General features: G+C 48.7%; 1 protein-coding gene across 1 annotated transcript in view; it reads right to left on the reverse strand.

Annotated features, from left to right (window-relative positions):
• Rap1gap2 (RAP1 GTPase activating protein 2) overlaps positions 1-17,201 on the reverse strand; it is a 129,482-nt gene that overhangs the window by 16,552 nt on the left and 95,729 nt on the right. The window contains exons 11-16 of the mRNA XM_090350397.1: positions 12,083-12,183; positions 10,420-10,549; positions 8,360-8,515; positions 3,917-3,988; positions 3,296-3,382; positions 1,665-1,799 (exon numbers count right to left, since the gene is read on the reverse strand). Coding sequence (XP_090206523.1) covers positions 1,665-1,799; positions 3,296-3,382; positions 3,917-3,988; positions 8,360-8,515; positions 10,420-10,549; positions 12,083-12,183 — 681 coding nt within the window. The remainder of the gene's footprint in view (positions 1-1,664; positions 1,800-3,295; positions 3,383-3,916; positions 3,989-8,359; positions 8,516-10,419; positions 10,550-12,082; positions 12,184-17,201) is intronic.

Consider the following 17,201-nt stretch of genomic DNA (forward strand, 5'->3'; position numbering starts at 1 on the left):
CACATCCAGCTTTTTCTGTGTACATAGTACCGAGGAATTGAACCCAGGGCTTCATGCATGATAGACAAGCATTCTGCCACTACCCTACACTTCCAGCCCTTAAGTTTTCATTATTGTATCAAAATTATTATATCCATAATAGTTTTCTGTATTGGGGCACTAAGGGCAGTCAGAGGTTTAAGAGGGGGTACAGTACCGCCGGTGGAAGCCTGTTACTGTGTTAAATGCAATGTACACTACAATGTGTGCTGTTTGAAAATGACTTGGTGTGTTGGTGCCTCACGACAGCAGTCTTAACTTTGCTGAGGATCACAGTTGGAAGCCAGTGTAGACATACAAATTTAAGAGGCTCTTATCTGTAGGTGACAAATCTGAGAGACTCTTACCTCTAGTTAACCAACCCCCCCACCCAACAGAAGTGGATATGTGGCTCAAGAAGTAGAGCACCAGACTTGAGTGAAAAGGGCTAAGTGAGAGTGTGATGCCTTGAGTTCAAAACCCAGTACTGGCATGAACACACACGCACACACGTGCACGCGTACACACACACACAACTCCTGGTAATAGAGATCCACTTTCTCATCCTTGAGTTATTAACAACTCTATGTAACAAGAACACTGCAGCTTAGAGACTTTCAAGACCTTCCCTGTCACCACAGAGAGCTAGGATTCAAAAGCAGGCATATCTAACCCGAATTCTACACATACTACCTTCAATCCAGCAGAACCTTGGGTGAACAACCAGAGGGCCTGGGTTCTTTCAAGACACGACCTCCAAGGCCTGAGGACTTGAGTGGTCCTGTGGCCTCCATCAGCCAGCCTGTCTCACAAGAAATTACCATCCAGCCCACCACAAAGGATTAATTACTGCCAGGCAGACACACATGCCGGACACAAGTCTGTGTGGATGACATGTGCTCAGCAGATGACATCCTACCCTTGTCTGCCCCACATCAGTTCCATGGCTATCCAGGCCCACTTGAACATTTCAAGGGTCCAGGATCTCACTACTTCCTATGGCAGCTCATTCTAATTAAAAGAATTCTTTCCCTTTTAGTGTCCAGAGGGATCTGTCTAGGACTCCATCCCACTGGGCCCAGCAGAAGCAATCATCACAGCACCCCCACAGCAGCTACTGGATCCCCTTCAGGCTGTGTCCTTGCTCCTGTCATCCTGTTCTGAGCTCATAAAAGGCCACAAAAGGAGACAGGTAAAGGCCATACAACTTCTTGCTTGGTTTTGTTGGTTTTCTTTCATTTGGCAATACTAAGGTTTGAACTCAGAGCCTCCTGCTTGCTAGGCAAACACCCTACCCCATGAGAACAAAATATTGGACTTGATTCCCACTAGTTCCTCTCCACTACCAATTCTACCGGACCCTGTTAATCAGACTTTTGGGCCAGAAGGCAAGGCCCCAGGCCATGGAAAGATATGAGAGAGGCTGGACACAGAGTTGGCTACTTTGATCTTTCTCATTCCTGACATCTCTGTCATTCTGTAAACTCAGAGACCTCCCCTTCCCCTGACTTTCAACAGTCCTGGTCCTATCTCCACATCTACCTGGCCCTTGGGCCCTGGAGTTGGAGCCTCAGGGAGTAGATGACTTCCTTTCTCCATGCTTTTCATCTGCCATACAAAACCTCCACCTTCCCGGGTGTCCATACCTTAAAAGACTCCAGGAATCCCCCGTGGCCCCCATTCTCAAACTTGTCCTCCTCGGGGCCCAGTCCCAGCATGGCCTGTGTGTGTGCATGGAGCTCATCATGGAGGTTGTCCAGGAGGGCAGCTCTGGTCCGGTCCTAGAGAGGGAAGGGGGCACAGATGGAGAGAGCTGGCGCTGACACAGAGCCCCCTGAGCTGGGGCTACCTACTACTCTGCTATAGTGTAGACTTACAGCCAGGCTGGGCTTCACACGTACCAGTACTGCCCTTCTCATGGATGCTCTTCTGCCCCTCTCCCCTGGGCCCTCCCTCCTCTCCCATGGCTCTGCTCTAGTGATGCCTTGCCCAGATCATCACCGGGTTCCACATCTGGCAGAGGCTCTCATCCAACCACCCATCATGCATGTGCGCACACAGCCTCCAGGGGGCGCCATTCACACAGACAGGAGGAGCCCTTCCAGCAACCGGGCTTTAGCAGGTTCAACCAGCTGGCCCCAGAGCTCCAGCCCGGGCCAAGGAGCTGCCCTCCAGTTCTTACCCTCCCCCCCCATATCTATTTGCAGGAGACTGTCAGGTCTTCCCAGCCCTGCCCTAAGTCATTCACTCCTGTGAGGTGTCCACCTTCGAGATCCCTCCTGGTCACCTATGTTGTCCTTCCTATCCCTTCTCCCCTCATCACTGGCCAGTGATTCCCCCACCAAGAAAGTCAAACATGTCACTCCCTGCCTACCAACTCCACAGGGCCTTTCACCTCTAGCTTGCAACATTTCTTTTGTTTTGCTTTTGTTTGTGCTGGTCCTGGGGTTTGCACTCAGGATCAGACCACTGTCTATTAGCTTTTTTGCTCAAGCCTGGCATTCCTCCACTTGAGCCACACCTCCATTTCAGCTTTGTGCAGGTGAGAGAAAAGAGTCCTACCAGCACTCCTGCCCCAGGCTGGTTTCAAACCATGGTCCTCAGATCTCAGCCTCCTGAGTAGCTAAGACTACAGACATGAGCCACTGGTACTCAGGCCACAGTGCTTCTCATCTACAATCAAGCTGTCAGCACAGCAGACTGTACGAGGTCCCTCACCCAGTCACACTTTGCAGTTCTGCCTGGCCACTTCTTATGCTATTCTGTGTGCCTGCAGTAACCCACCTACTATTTTTTCTATCAGACATGAAGATGCAGTAGTTCACCTCCTCCAAGAAGCCTACATTGGACACACCTCCAGTGTCCACTCACCCCACCTCCAAAAGAAGCAGGCTCTATCCTCTTAGCAATGCTGGCTCCATCATGACCCAGAGCTGGCATACCAGATCATAATGGCTCCAGGCACCAGAACAGGGCAGAAACAATGTCTCATTCACCCCTGTGTTTCCAGGTAACGGAGTAGGTGATCAATCCATAATAGATTCACTAGACTTGGAGACTAGAGTTCTTACAACTGATGCAGGGCAGAGAGGTAGGGAGGAGTTGGTAGGAAAAGTTGCTCCCCAACTTAACAGGGAGCCAAAATGTAACAGCCTGCCCACCCTCCTGCATACACACACACACACACACACACACACACACACACACACACTCTCACTCATTCAGGGAAGCAGATGAAGCACAAGCTGAGAGAAAGACTTCAGACCTACGCTCTCACCTCCAGCTTAGCAAACTTGTCTGACTTGCAGCAGGCATTCTCGGCGTTGGTGAGTTTGGTGAGTAGAAACTCCCGGAACTCTGGGCCCTGGAACAGACAAGATGGCTCCTAACGGGCCCCATCCTCACAGCCACTGCTGAAAAGGTTTCAGCCACAGACGGTAACAGGCAGGCAGTACCAGGGGTCTGAGGACTGTGCCTGAGAGGTCCCTTCTGACCTCTGATGGTTTCTAACCAAGGCAAGCCCCATCTACTCCTGTGCCTCTCCCCCACCCCCATGCTGAGGCTGGGTTTTTTTTTTTTGTTGTTTTGTTTTTTGCCAGTCCTGGGCTTGAGCTCAGGGCCTGAGCACTGTCCTTGGACTTTCTCAAGGCTAGAGCTCTACCACTTGAGCCTTAGCACCACTTCCGACTTTTTTCTATGTATGTGGTGCCAAGGAGTTGAACCCGGGTCCTCATGCATGCTAGGCAAGCACTTTAACCACTAGGCCAAACTCCCGGCCCACTGAGGCTGGTTTAAAAAAAAAAAAAAAGAAAGAGGGTCTCTCTGATGTTTTTGGCCCAAATACTGCCCCACTGTACCTCACTTTGGTATGCAATGAGAAGAGAGAAGAGTTCCTTACCTTCTGGAAAACAGGGGGGCTTGGTAGAGGGGGGCCAAAGGCGGGTACATCTTCCCGAGCCGTGACAGAGACCTGGAAGCAAAAGTCACATGTGGGCAATGAGAGCTTCTCCAGAGCCACACTCATCGCAATCAGTCAATTCACTTTCTCCTCCCGCCAAGCCCCAGAACACAGATCAATGTCCCCACTGACACCTGCCAGCACAGGTGCCCCGCTACTACTGTCCCACCAGTGGGGCTGCATGGTGTGGAGCCATCATGTCCTCTCCTTCCTCACCAGACAGGGTGGAGGCGCAGCGGGGCCCTGGTCATGACACAGTGCTGCTCCTGTCTCATTACCATGTGGATATTCATCCCAGAGCTGGCACAAGGAGAAATGATGCCCCTGCTTTACAGGTGACTAAACACACCTGGAGACATGGAATGCATGGGGAACAAGAAACCAGACCTCTCCGACCCAGCTCTGGGTTTCTTATAAGCTGGCCATACACCAGCCTCACTTCAGGCATCTGAAGGGGAATGCCGGCTGTATTTGCTGGGAGCTTTGGGGCTGCTAGTTATCCAACCTCTAGGCTCATACATGGGCTTGGCCAGTCCAGGTAAGACTTGAGCTAACCCAGCTCCAGGGCCCTGGTGTGGAATTGAGGGTGGGCGGGCAGTCTGAGAGACCTGAACTATAACTAAGGACATCCAGGCACTCTACCTGGGGTCACCCAGGCTCGGGGCAGGTCCCAATCCTCACCTCCTGTCTGCATGGAGATGCCCTCGTTTCACCTGTGCAGTCCACTAAGCTGCAAAGCTCCCAGGAGGCCGCCCTGTCCCTTCCCTGGGCAGCGGCTGACGCGGGTGCCCTGGCATGCTGCCAGTCTCCCTGGCCTGTGAAGTAGGGCAGACGCGAGAGCCTGCCAGACCGGGAGAGCAGGCAGCCTGGGCCCCAGCCAAGGCAAAGCTCTGCCAAGGGCAGAGAGAAGGAAGCAGGAGAGCTGGTCAATGCAGGCTTTCTCTCCCCATGCTCAGAGCTGTCTATATGGCCCAAATTGCCATGGTCAGGTCAGGAGATGGTGCGCTCATTGCTGGGATGGCTGGCTGAGCTGCAGCTGCTCAATGTAGCTCCCTACTCATCCCAATCCCTGCCACGGGCAGCCCAAGTCAAAATCTCTCCCCCCTCCCTCTCTCTCACATACACACAGACACACAGACACACACAGACACACACAGACACACAGACACACACACACACACACACACACACACACACACACAGCCAGAATTTGGGGTGGGAAGAGGAAAGGAGAAGGCTATTGAGAGGGTGCCCACCGCTGGCATCTGGGGCACCTGGGACACAAGACCAGGCAAACCCAGCTGTGCCTCCCCCCATCCCCTTTCTTCTGCTATGGTCTTGGCTAACAGAGTGAATAGGCTTCAGATACACCAAGTCTCCCGTAGGATCACAGATCAGGGTCCTTCTGACCCCATCCTAACGAGGCAGCCAGGCTTTTACTGTTTTCCTTCTCTTCAGACATGGGTTTGGGTTGGCTTCTGAAAGCAGAAGTTTCCTGAGCACAGCCCCACCTTCCTGCTTCTAAATCCAGCGAGCACAGAGCGGGTGACAGTGCCAGCGGGAGCTCTGAGAAGCATGGGGCCACACAGGTGCTGCAGGGAGGGACAATCTGAGCACTGGAAGCCTGCCTTGGTCCCCAAGCCCAGGTGAGCCTGCTGCCTGCAAGGCCAGGGGACGGCTGTGTTGGTGAGAGGGAGGCGTTCCCTATCCGCTCCATCAGAGATGGCTGACACCTCAGGGGGGCCTTAGGAGTGGGGACAAGAGGCGTTCTAATGGTGGCTGAGCTCAGTGTCAGACCAATCTAGAGAGAACAAACTAAATTTTACCTAGGAAACAACTCCGCATCATATTTCTCACATACCTGAGTTTATAGGGTCAGTTTACCTCCTGGGCAGGGCCTCTAGCTCCCTGGTTCTGTGGCCTCAGCACTAAGTGACCCAAGTAATCAGATTCAGCCTTTTCCCTACGCCACCAGGCTCATTCTAGAAGAAGCCTTCTAGCTGGGTCCCAGCAGCTCAAGCTTATTATCCTAGTACTCAGGAGGCAGAGTTCTGAGGATTGTGGTTCGAAGTTAACCCTGACAGGAGAGCCTGTGAAACTCTTTTCCAATGAACTACCCAAAAAACAGAAGTAGAATGGTGATTCAAATGGTAGAGCACCAGCTTTGAGCAAAAAATGTAAGGGCCAGCAGCCAGGCTCTCAAGTTCAAGCCCCAGTATTGTTAACAAAGGGAACACACACACACACACACACACACACACACACACACACACACACACACACACACACACGCATGCATGCGCGCGCGCCTTTCTAAACACAGGGCCTGGCACCTAACCCCAGAAAGGGATAAAAGTCATAATCTGCTGTGGCGTGTGGCTTTGGTTTTTATTTATTTATTTTTATTTTTTAGCTTTCCTGGCAGAGCTGTGTCTAGAAAAAAGAACCTGAAATACAGAGTTCCCTCAAAACACGTCAGCAGCCACCATGCCTACCCTGTCTCTGCCTCAACTTCTCCATTCTTTCCCTGGCGCAGGGTTCTAGAGCTGGACAGAACCCAAAGATCTTGCAGTCCAACTTCCTCATTTCACACAGACAGACACACATGAAGGCCTAAAGGCTGATGAGCAGGTGTAAGATCACACAGCACCCAGAAGCAGGGTCAAGATATGAGCCACAGGCTGTGAAGCAGGGTCTGGATCTGAGAACCATCTTGTCACCTAGTTTTAGTTCAGGGAAGTTTCTCTTTTGCTCTTCTACTTCTGTGGGTGGTTAAAATAACCAGTTGGCTGGGCATGGTAACACATATCTATAATCCAAGCACTTGGGAAGGTGAGGCCGACGGATCTTGACTTCAAGTCTTTCCTGAGTTACGGAGAGACTGTCTTAAAAAATGTTTGTTTGTTTGTTTGTTTATGTTAAAAGAGGGGGATAAAAAAAAAAAACAAACAGAACCAGTTGGCTCTTTGAGCTAACCAGTGACTGAACTATGTGCACTGGCTCCCCTGTGCCTTGTTCATCCTAGGTGAACAAGGCCCTGCAGACAGATACTGGGAGTCGCTTCCTCAGTCCCCTCCCCAGAGGGAAGCCTGGCAAGCAGGAGGCACTGAATCAGGGGACAACTGGTTAATTCAGCCAAGACAGGTGATCCCTGAAAGTGCTCAAGACCAGAAGAAGGCAAAACCTGGGTGTGGGATGGAGTAGCTGACCTCTCTGGAAAGATGCGATCTGGGCTTGTTTCATGTGTTCTGTTGCTTTTTAGTTTTTAGTCTCAAGTTGTATTTTAAAAGCTGATGTGACGATGGGCTCCAGCGACTCCTAATCCTAGACACTCAGGAGGCTAAGATCCAAGGATTGAAGTTCAAAGCCAGCTGAGGAGGGAGGGAAAGTAGGAGAAAAACACGGGAAGTGTGTGTGGGGGGGAGGGGTGCCCTGGTGGTAGAGTGCTTGCCTAGCATGCACAAAGCCCTGGGTTTGATTCCTTGGTACCACACACTCAGAAAAAGGTGGAAGTGGTGCTGTGGCACAAGTGGCGTGAGTGACGCTAGCCTTGAGCAAAATGTATCCAACGACAGTGCTCAGGCCTTGAGTTCAAGCCCCAAGACCGGAAAAAAAAATGGGAAGGGGTAACAATGTTCAAGAAGTAATATACTCACTACCTGATGAATGTAACTATAAACCCTCTGTACATCACCCCAGCAATAAGACTTAAAAAAAAAAAACCAGCAGAGACAGGAAAGTCTACAAGACACTTATTACCCAGTAACTTGAAAAAAGCCAGGAAGAATGGAGGTGTGACTTCCTGGTGGTGGAAAAACTCGCAGGACAGTGCCTAGGCCCTGAGTTTAAACCCTACATATATGTGCGTGTGTGCATGCGTGCACACATACTCAAGCTGATGTGAATTTTGCATTTAATGCTTCTGGGCTTGTACTGCTGGCAGAGTAACCTAATTGCACATTGTAAAATCCGTGGTGTGGTAAGCACCTGGAGCCAGTCAGAACGTGGTCTGCATTTCCAGGCCTCAGTGTCTCCTGTCCCCCGCAGGATGGAGATTCTCTCTTCCTCCCTCTCCTCCACCACTTTGTAACCTCTCCTGCTCATCCTCCACCTCTCCTCTTTCTCCCCTCCTGCTCCACCTTCATCTAGCACATGCACATCATCAGCTTCCAAATCCAGACCTTGCAGTATCTAGACCCTAGGGCTTGATGCCCTGGAGCCAGAGGCAGTGAGGTGGATGAAGCGACCTTGGAAGGTGCCTTTCACAAAGAGCCCGACTCCAGGTCCAGGAAATCTGGTAACCTCGGCAACACCAATATGGCCAACCACGGGTGTTCTGGGAGGTGGCCCCTCACAACTTGCTCCAATGGGCTCTATCCTTACCTTGTAAGACGGGCTCTCTGTGCCCGGGCTCTCGGCCTGCACAACAATGTAGGCGTGTAGGAAGTTGGAAGCAATCATATCGGGGACAAATGGTGTGTTTTCTTCTTGGAAGATGATGGCCACAATGTCATTTCCGATGTGCCTCTTCCTCTGGAGCTAAACAAAGTGCCTCTGTGTTACAAGGCCACTTACACACAACCCGAGGGCAGATAAGGGCCGTATGGGAACGTCTTCGTTGTATTATTACATAAACCCTGAACCTGGAGACCTACATCTCCAGGGAACAGCTTCTTTCAGTCCTCAGAGGACATCAAGAGAAAGGAAAAGAAGCCGAGGAAGACACTTAGGCTGTGAAGTAACCGTGAGCATGTTACTGAGCTCAAGAGCTTGCAGAGCTCTGACTCAAAACCCCAGGAGAATCTTGCCAAGGTGAGGCCGAGTCTTGCCCTGGGAGGGCCTGTAACTGATCCGGAAGAAACTCAAACACAGGAGAAGCCACCCGAGAAACTAGTGAAGCCGCCCACCTGTGCCAAGTCAGCAGCTGCACACAAAGCGTGTGGCAGCACTGAGTGTGAAGTCAGAGGGCCTGACAGCAACCTGAGGGGGCTTCCCAGAAGAAGAGGAGGTAGGGTGGGGGTCTTGATAAAAATATGGATGGACTCGGGGTGGGGGAGGGACTTTTATGAAGCACCTACTGCACACAGGCCCTGTGCTCAATCCTTTTCACATTTACTGACCACCTGTTATACTGAGCACCAGGCCTGGTGCTTTCCCTGCTGTGTCTTAGGAAGAGAAAACTAGCCTCTAATTCCACCCCCGTCAAGAGCTCTGTGCCAAGGTACACAGCCCAAGTAACCCACACTGGAACTCTATAGCTCCAGCCTGGGCAGCAGGTGAGAGGGGCTGTGAGGAAATGGAGACCAAAGGTGAGACGGTGGGAGAAAACTCAATCTGGCTTTATAAAAGAAATCCTGGGTCCACTTGTTTTCTGGAACATTCCATAATTATTTGAATGCCAAATGGTAATTTCATTTGCCAATTTCCTTTTTCCTAAGGAGCTAGGCATTATGCTTACCATTTTACATCTCTGCTCTCTCTCCAGCTCTCTGTTCAGAAACAAATGGAGTTTGGACAAAGTCCCATCTGCCCCTCTTGTTTTCCCAGGGCTAGCAAAGGGGTAAAGAGTGGGGTGGGGTGACCTGCGTGGCCAGATTTGCTGCCAGGGCTGGCGGCTGCTTTCAGGAGAGTCAGAGAACTCTCTGGGGATGTGTGGCTGTCACAATAGCGGGGGGGGGGGGGGGTTGCGGGTGTGTGTGTGTGTGTGTGTGTGTGTGAACTCCTGGCCTCATGCTGCTCTCACTTAGCTTTCTCACTCAAGGCTGGCTCACTGTATCACTTGAGCCACAGCTCCATTTCTTTTTGCTAGTTAGTTGAAGGTAAGACTCTTTTGTATTTGTCTGCCTGGGCTCCTTTCAAATCTCAGCCCTCAGCTCTCAGCCTCCTCAGTAGCTAGGATTACGGGCCATTAGTGAGCCACTAGTGCCCAGAACAGCACGGCTGGAGGGGGGCAAGGGGAATGCCGGGAAAGCTGGGCTCATCCGGAGTCTCCAGGTGAGGGGCAGGTTCAGTCCCCACGCTCCGGTGGCTATGAAGCTGGGAAACTAGATAAGCAGGCCTGTCACAGGGAAGGGGTCTTCATATACTCACAGCCTTGTGTTCCAAAGACAAGAAGGAGGCCAGAAGCCTTGTGTCCTGGCCAGGGAACAGCTGGTATGTAGGAAGCAGGAATGTATGGACCCACAACAGTCCTGTGACAACTCCATATGCACCCCTTACCACACCTGTACTCTCTGATCCTGGCCCCTCATTATCTGGGAAACTTCAAGGAGGTCTTTGTTTCTCCTGATGCCAGGGTTGAAACCCAGGGCCTTCTGCACATAGACCAAGCACTCTGCCACTGACATCTATGACACGACCGGCCTCCAGGGAGACTTTCAGCCACTCACCCCAGGCTGGCTGCCATTTCCCATTGGTCAGATCCCAGCGCCTCCCAGGCATACCTGCTGGGCATCTCCCTCAGTGAATGGCAGCTTTGTGGACACATGAAACATAATCTCTCGGTCCCGGAAGGTCGTGTACACTGACTCCGCCCCTGTCTGTCCGTGGGTCACATCCAGGCCTCCTCGGAAACTGCCAGTAAAACCACACAGGAGAGGAGAATATGAGATCAAGTGGCAACAGGGTGCCATCTGCCCTAAGCACGTGTGGCGGGCAATGAGTACGATGATGGAGCACAGTGCTGGGGACAGAGGACTGCAGAAGGCAGGAAGGCAGGAAGAAGGGTTCTTCAGATCACACGAGCGCTGGCCCTAACCAGAGACCTGCAATATCAAGATAAAGGTTGCAAGACTTGGCTTGACACAATGCCCAGCGAAGTTATCAGGTGACCCCCCAAGGCTGGGCACAAGTCTTTGCTCTCAGAAATGCCACATCCAAATCATCACTAGCCCAGGGCCAGGGGAAACCACAGATGATGGTGAGCTGACAAGACTATCCAGATGTTCAACTCCTATCCAGCTAGTCCCTGATATGAAGGCCCAAGGGCACCCAGGAAGCTGCCTTCTCCAGTGAACTCCTCACAGGCAGGGAAGAGAAGCAAGAAGGAGCTGTAGCCTTCCAGGCGCTGAGTTTCTGCCCTCATAGAAACATAGCTGCCAATCTGGGACCACAGGCTTCAGAAAGGAGAAGAAAAAGGAGCAGCATGTTCTTCTGAGAAAATAAAATAAGAAGTGAAACTGTGGCTCAAGTGGAACAGCACCAGCTAAGGGACAGTGCCCAGGCCCTGAGTTCAAGCCCCAGCACTGGCATGGAAGAAAGGAAGGGAGGAAGGGAAGGAGGGAGGGAAGAAGGGAGGGGAGGAAGGAGAGAAAGAAGGAGGGAACATAGAAAAGACAAAGAAAGTCTGGGAGTTTGGCCTAGTGGTAGAGTGCTTGCCTAGCATGCACAAAGACCTGGGTTCAATTCCTCCATACCATATATGTAGAAAAAGCCAGAAGTGGTGCTGTGGCTCAAGTGGCAGATCACTAGCCTTGAGAAAGCCTAGGGGCAGTGCTCAGGACCTGAGTACAAGCCACAAGACTGGCAAAAAGAAAATCTGCCAGGCACTAGTAGCTCACATCTGTAATCCTAGCTACTTAGGAGGCTGAGATCTGAGAATCTCAGTTCAAAGCCAGCCCATCAAGAAAGTCTGTGAAACTTATCTCCAATTAACCACTAAAACACTAAAAATGGAGCTATGACTCAAGTAGTAGAGGACTGGCATTGAGCACACAAGATAGGGCTAGTGGCCCAGACCCCGAGTTGGAGCAGGTGAGTGGTGTGGCAGGGGGGTTCACTTCACTCTCAGTCTAAGCCAAACGTAACTAGGAAGATCAAGCTCAAGGGCATCAACTCTACAGCAGTCATACCCCATCATACATCTCAGGGTCAAGTGCCAGTGCCCGCTAATGCCCCGCCATACTGCCTCATTCGCGCCTCTGCTCTCTCTTCAGAACTGCAGGAGCATGTGGATCTGAAGCTGACCAGCAGCCCAAGATCCTGATGTGTGGCTAATATTTACAGACTCCCTTGAGGACAGAGACATCCGACTCCTTCCCCCACCCCGCCCCTCCCCCTCTCCTCTGCACCTTCACAATGGGTTCAGCCTCCTTGGATGAGACTCACCCTTTGAAGTCCTGCAGGGTGATGGTGTCTCCCAGCAGGTCCAAGAACTCCTTGAAAGCTGGGCTCTCCTCATTGTTTCCAAACAGCTCCTCCTCCTGGGTCTGAAAGAGAAATTGGAGAAAGTTAGTAAAAGGCCTGCTTGGGGTTGGAAATATGGCTAAGTGGTAGTGTGCTTGCCAAGAAAGCACAAGGCCTTGAGTTCAAATCCCAGTGCTACTAAATGATAAACCATCTTGGTGCCAAGCAAAAAAATAGGTTTTTCTAAATCCCTGGTCACTTGTTTTCTTCTTCCCTATTTCTCAATCCATTCCCCATATTTATCCTAAGACAGAAGGAAGAGTAGTAAGACCTTTTCCCCCCTTATTTTAATAAGATATAGTATATTTGAGTCATATCTCAGACTTTTTGGCTTTAATTTTTTTCTAAATAGCTTCTTGAGTTTTTGCCTAGACCAGCCTACTTGTGCTTCCTGTACAACTGGCACTATAGGCGCACATCACCACTCCTTTTTTTTGCCCCAGTTGGATTTATCTTAAGATCCTCACAGTCTCTGACTTCTGAGTTGCTTGGGGTTACAGATGTGAGCTGTGGCATTTGGCAATGAGACCTTTCTGCTTGAACCACGCAAAAGTATTTAACTTGATACAAAAAAAAACATGATACATAAATGAAAAGTTGATCATTGGGCTTCCAACAAAGAATTAAGATCAAGAATATATAAAGCAATCTCAAAGCTCTACAGTAAGCAAACACACAATGAGATTCCACTTTACACCCACTATGAGGAGTAAAATACAAAAGAAATTTAATGGAAAGTGTGGGTGACAATGGTGAGGAATCAGAATCGTCACACATGGCTGATGGGAATGGAAAGTGGGACAGTTACTTTGGAAAACAGTCTAGCAGACCCTAGAAAGACAAAATGCAGAGTTCCCATATGACCTAGCAATTCTACTCCCAGACATACATCCACGAGAAAGGAAAACGTATATCTATACAAAAATTCATACACGACTATCGGTAACTACCCATGAGTAGAAACAACCAAAATCTCCAGCTACTGATGAATGGGGGAAATAGGTGGTACAGTCACACAACAGAGTATTATCTAAGCATAAATAAAGTGCTGACAAATCTATGACACGGATGAAAATTATCTGCTAAGTAAAAGGCTGACATTAAAAAAGAAACTGTGTAGCCTTTGCTTCCATCGAGATAAGGAGTGGATGAATGGATGTCAGAAGCTGAGGGTTTGCACAGGAGACTCCATTAATGCTGAACTGTATGAGGTTCCTTTTGGGAAGGACAAAATATTCTGGAACTAGATAATTAATAAAGCACTGTGATGACAATAAAGCCCACCTCATGAAGATATAACTCAGACTATTCTGAATTGTGTGACATGAGAATTATTTCAGTAAAGTTATTTAAAAGTAACTCAACTGTAAGAAATAATTTTAATTAGAAAATGGTCAACAGATATTTCACCTGCAAAGATGTTCAACACCACTAATTATTAGAGAAATGCCAATTAAAACCATAATGATAAGAAACCATAATGAGATATTGTCACACGTGTATAAGAATGGCCAAAGACGGATAATTGTGCACTGGTGACTCTTGCCTGTAACCCTAGCTACTCTGGAAAATGAGATTCAAGGAGTGCAGTTTGAAGCCAGCCTAGGCAGGAAAGTCCATGAGACGCTTACCTGCAATAAACTTCAAAAAAGTCAAAAGTGGAGCTGTGACTGAAGTGACAGAGTGCTAGCCTGGAGCAAAAAAGCTCAAGGACATTGCATACACCCTGAATTTGGGCCCCGGTCTTGGCATGCACATGCACATGCGTGCACACATACATACGAGCGCACGCGCACACACACACACACACTACATATGCACACGCACACAACAGTGACAAATTACACCTGAAAAGAATGTAGAGAACATTACATGGACAAGAAGTGGGGGAAATCACTTGAGAAAGGAGTTTGGAAGTTTCTTATAAAAACTAAACATAGAATTACCAAACAACTAAGTGGGAGAAAAACATGGGAAGGGCTATCGATGTACAGTGGTAGCCTTGAGCTGAAGAGCTCAGGGACAGCTCCCACGCCCAGAGTTCAAGTCCCATAACCAACCAAGAGAGAGAAAAAAAATTAATGTACTTACTACCCCTCTATACATCACCCCAACAATAAAATACAATTAAAAAAAGAAAAGAATTACCAAATAACTAGCTATTTTACTCCTGGGTATGTATCCCAGAGCAATGAAAACACGGGTTCAAATAAAACCAATGTCAGTGTGCAAATGTTTATTGTAGTTGAATTCCTGATGGCTCAGAGTTGGAAACAACCCAAATATCCTTGAATGAATGAATGAATGTGTAAAGTGTGTCATGGGTATACCATGGGATACTATTCAGCAGTAACAAACAAAAAACGAGTGACACACTTGAAAATGTAGATGAATCTGCTCAGCAATGAAAAAGCAATCCTGAAAGGTATATGCCTCATGCTTGCATTTCCTTAATATGTAGAAATAGTTTTTGATTCGTGGCTGTCAGGGGAAGGGATGACAGATATAGGAGGGCTACGGGCCTGACTATGAGAGGAAAATTCAGGAGAACCCTATCCATAGCCTCAGAAGCCTTCTGTGTCTGACTATGAAACCTACTCAGGGATGCAGGGATACGGTGACACTGAAGGAAACACCCATGCAGCACGCCCACAAATACGCCCACGTCCACTAAGGAAACCTGAATAAGCTTTACATGGGTTATGTAGTCATGGGTTATGTCCATGTCCGTCTCCTGCCTGTGATCTGTGTTCTTTTGAGACATGACTTCCAGGCGAAATACACACACAACGTCTCCCTGTATGATTTTACAACTATACACATGTCTACCAAGACCTGAAACTAAAAAGTTGAGTAGTTACACAGCAAAGCTGAGAACAGTGGCAAGCTCCACAAACAACAACAGACTTAAAACACTGATGCGTCCCATCTGATAGACAAGCTCTCTCCACAGTGAGGATCTGCTACCTGCGAGAGGATCTGCAAACATTCATGAACTGCAAGGAACAGCAGCACACAAAGATGGTGCAGTTTGCCCCATTGCTTCAAGGATGAAGTCTGCACCAGGTGGCTTCTTCACACCTCCCTAACTGCTGCTGTTCTTCCGGGTCACACCAGGAATGAAATCTAGGGCCTCACTCACTCTAAACAGGTGTTCTACTTGACTTGCTTTACAAAGAATAAAAAGTGGACCCCAGGTTCCAAATATTCAAAGGACAACCCAATCTAGTGGATGGTGATAGCTTTGTTGTTAATATATTTCTTTTGGGAATTACTTCAAGTGACACTGGTTTTCCAGCTAGAGTACTGATAGAGAATTTTCTTTAAAAACGAATGCATGACTAGATAAATAAATAAATAAGCTGGGTTCCAGCAGCTCAAGCCTGTAATCCTAGCTACTGGAGGCTGAGATCGGAGGACCACAGTTTGAAGCCAGCTGAGAAAGGACAGCTGGTGAGCCAGAAAACTGGAAGTGGAGCTGTGGCTCAAGTGGTAGAGCACTAGCCTTGAGCAAAAATTGCTTACCCATGCCCTGAGTTCAAGCCCCAGGACCTACAATACATATATACATACATACATACATGCACTGGCTGACTGAGGTGATAAGACACCTGTAATCCCAGCAGGTGGGAGGCTGAGGCAGGAGAAGCACAAGTTTAAGGCCAGCCTGGGCTATATAGAAAGTTTTAGACCACTCTGGACTAACTACATAAATATACTAGGGGTTTGGTAATTTTAAACTTGTTTAAAATATTTCCTTTTTTTTCTTTTGGTGCCAATAGTGGGGCTTAAACTTAGGGCCTTTTCTGCCCAAGGTTGGCACCCTACCAGTTGAGCCACAGCTTCACTTCTAGCTTTTCAGTGGCTAATTAGAGATAAGAGTCTTGAAGACTTCTATGCCAGGGTTGGCTTTGAACTGGAATCCTCAGGTCTCATCCTCTTGAGTAGCTAAGATTACAGATGTGCTTCTACTTTGAAGAGAAAATATTTAGTAGTTAATAGCATGGATGTGATGAAAGTAGTTACAATGAGTCTAGAAGTGTGACTCAGTAATAAAACACTTGCCTAAAAGGTCCAAAGCTGAATTCAAACCCCAGGATAATTTTTTAAAGGAAAAATTATACCAGTAGCTTATGATACAATGCTCTCTGGGTGACTGATGTGACCTCTGAAGGTCAGAGGTTCAGTAAGTCTATTGGGCAGGGTCAGCAAACTATGGTCTATGGGCTAGGAAGTCTGGCCAACTTCCTGTTTGTTTGTTTGTTTTTACAAATAAAGTTTTATTAAAACATACTCACAGCCATTCATATACATATTACTCATGGCTGCCTTTGTATTACAAAAGCAAAGCAAAAGTAATTGTGACAGAAATCCCAAGTCCCAGGAAGTCCTAAAAAAATAAACAACCAGGGCCGGGAGTTTGACCTAGTGGTAGAGTACTTGCCTAGCATGCATGAAGACCCGGGTTCAATTCCTCAGTACCACAAACACAGAAAAAAGCTGGAAGTGGTGCAGTGGCTCAAGTGGTAGAGCTCCAGCTTTGAGAAAGTCCAAGGACAGTGCTCAGGCCCTGAGCTCAAGCCCAGGACTGGCCAAAAAAACCCAAAAAACTTAAGAGACAGCTGGGGTCGGGGAGCCCTTTAAATTACACACACACACACACACACACACACACACACACACACACATATAATAAACAACCAAAAATCGACTATCTGGTCCTTCCTAGCAAAACGTAGTCTTCTGCATGCCACAGAGACATTGTGAGTAGGTCCTGCCTACTCCAGGTCAGAAGGCCAAGTGTGAGAGAGGAGCTTCCTGCCTTTGGATAATAGAGAAGGCCATGTAGCGTGGGTTCTGGGCATGTCCTCTCTTCCAGGACTCACACCCAGCCTGGAATTAGTGGCATAGCTGTCAGGTTCACACTGGCTTTGTGCTTGACCATGTCCTCAGAAAGGGGGCCCTTAGTCATCACCACGTCCCCCACAGTGCTTATCACAGTACGTGATAAGCTGCAGAGTTAGGTGAGACTTATTTATAC

The sequence above is a fragment of the Megascapheus bottae genome, chromosome 17, assembly GCF_031878675.1.
Source record: "Megascapheus bottae isolate mThoBot1 chromosome 17, mThoBot2.hap1, whole genome shotgun sequence".
In the NCBI taxonomy this organism is placed as follows: domain Eukaryota; kingdom Metazoa; phylum Chordata; class Mammalia; order Rodentia; family Geomyidae; genus Megascapheus; species Megascapheus bottae.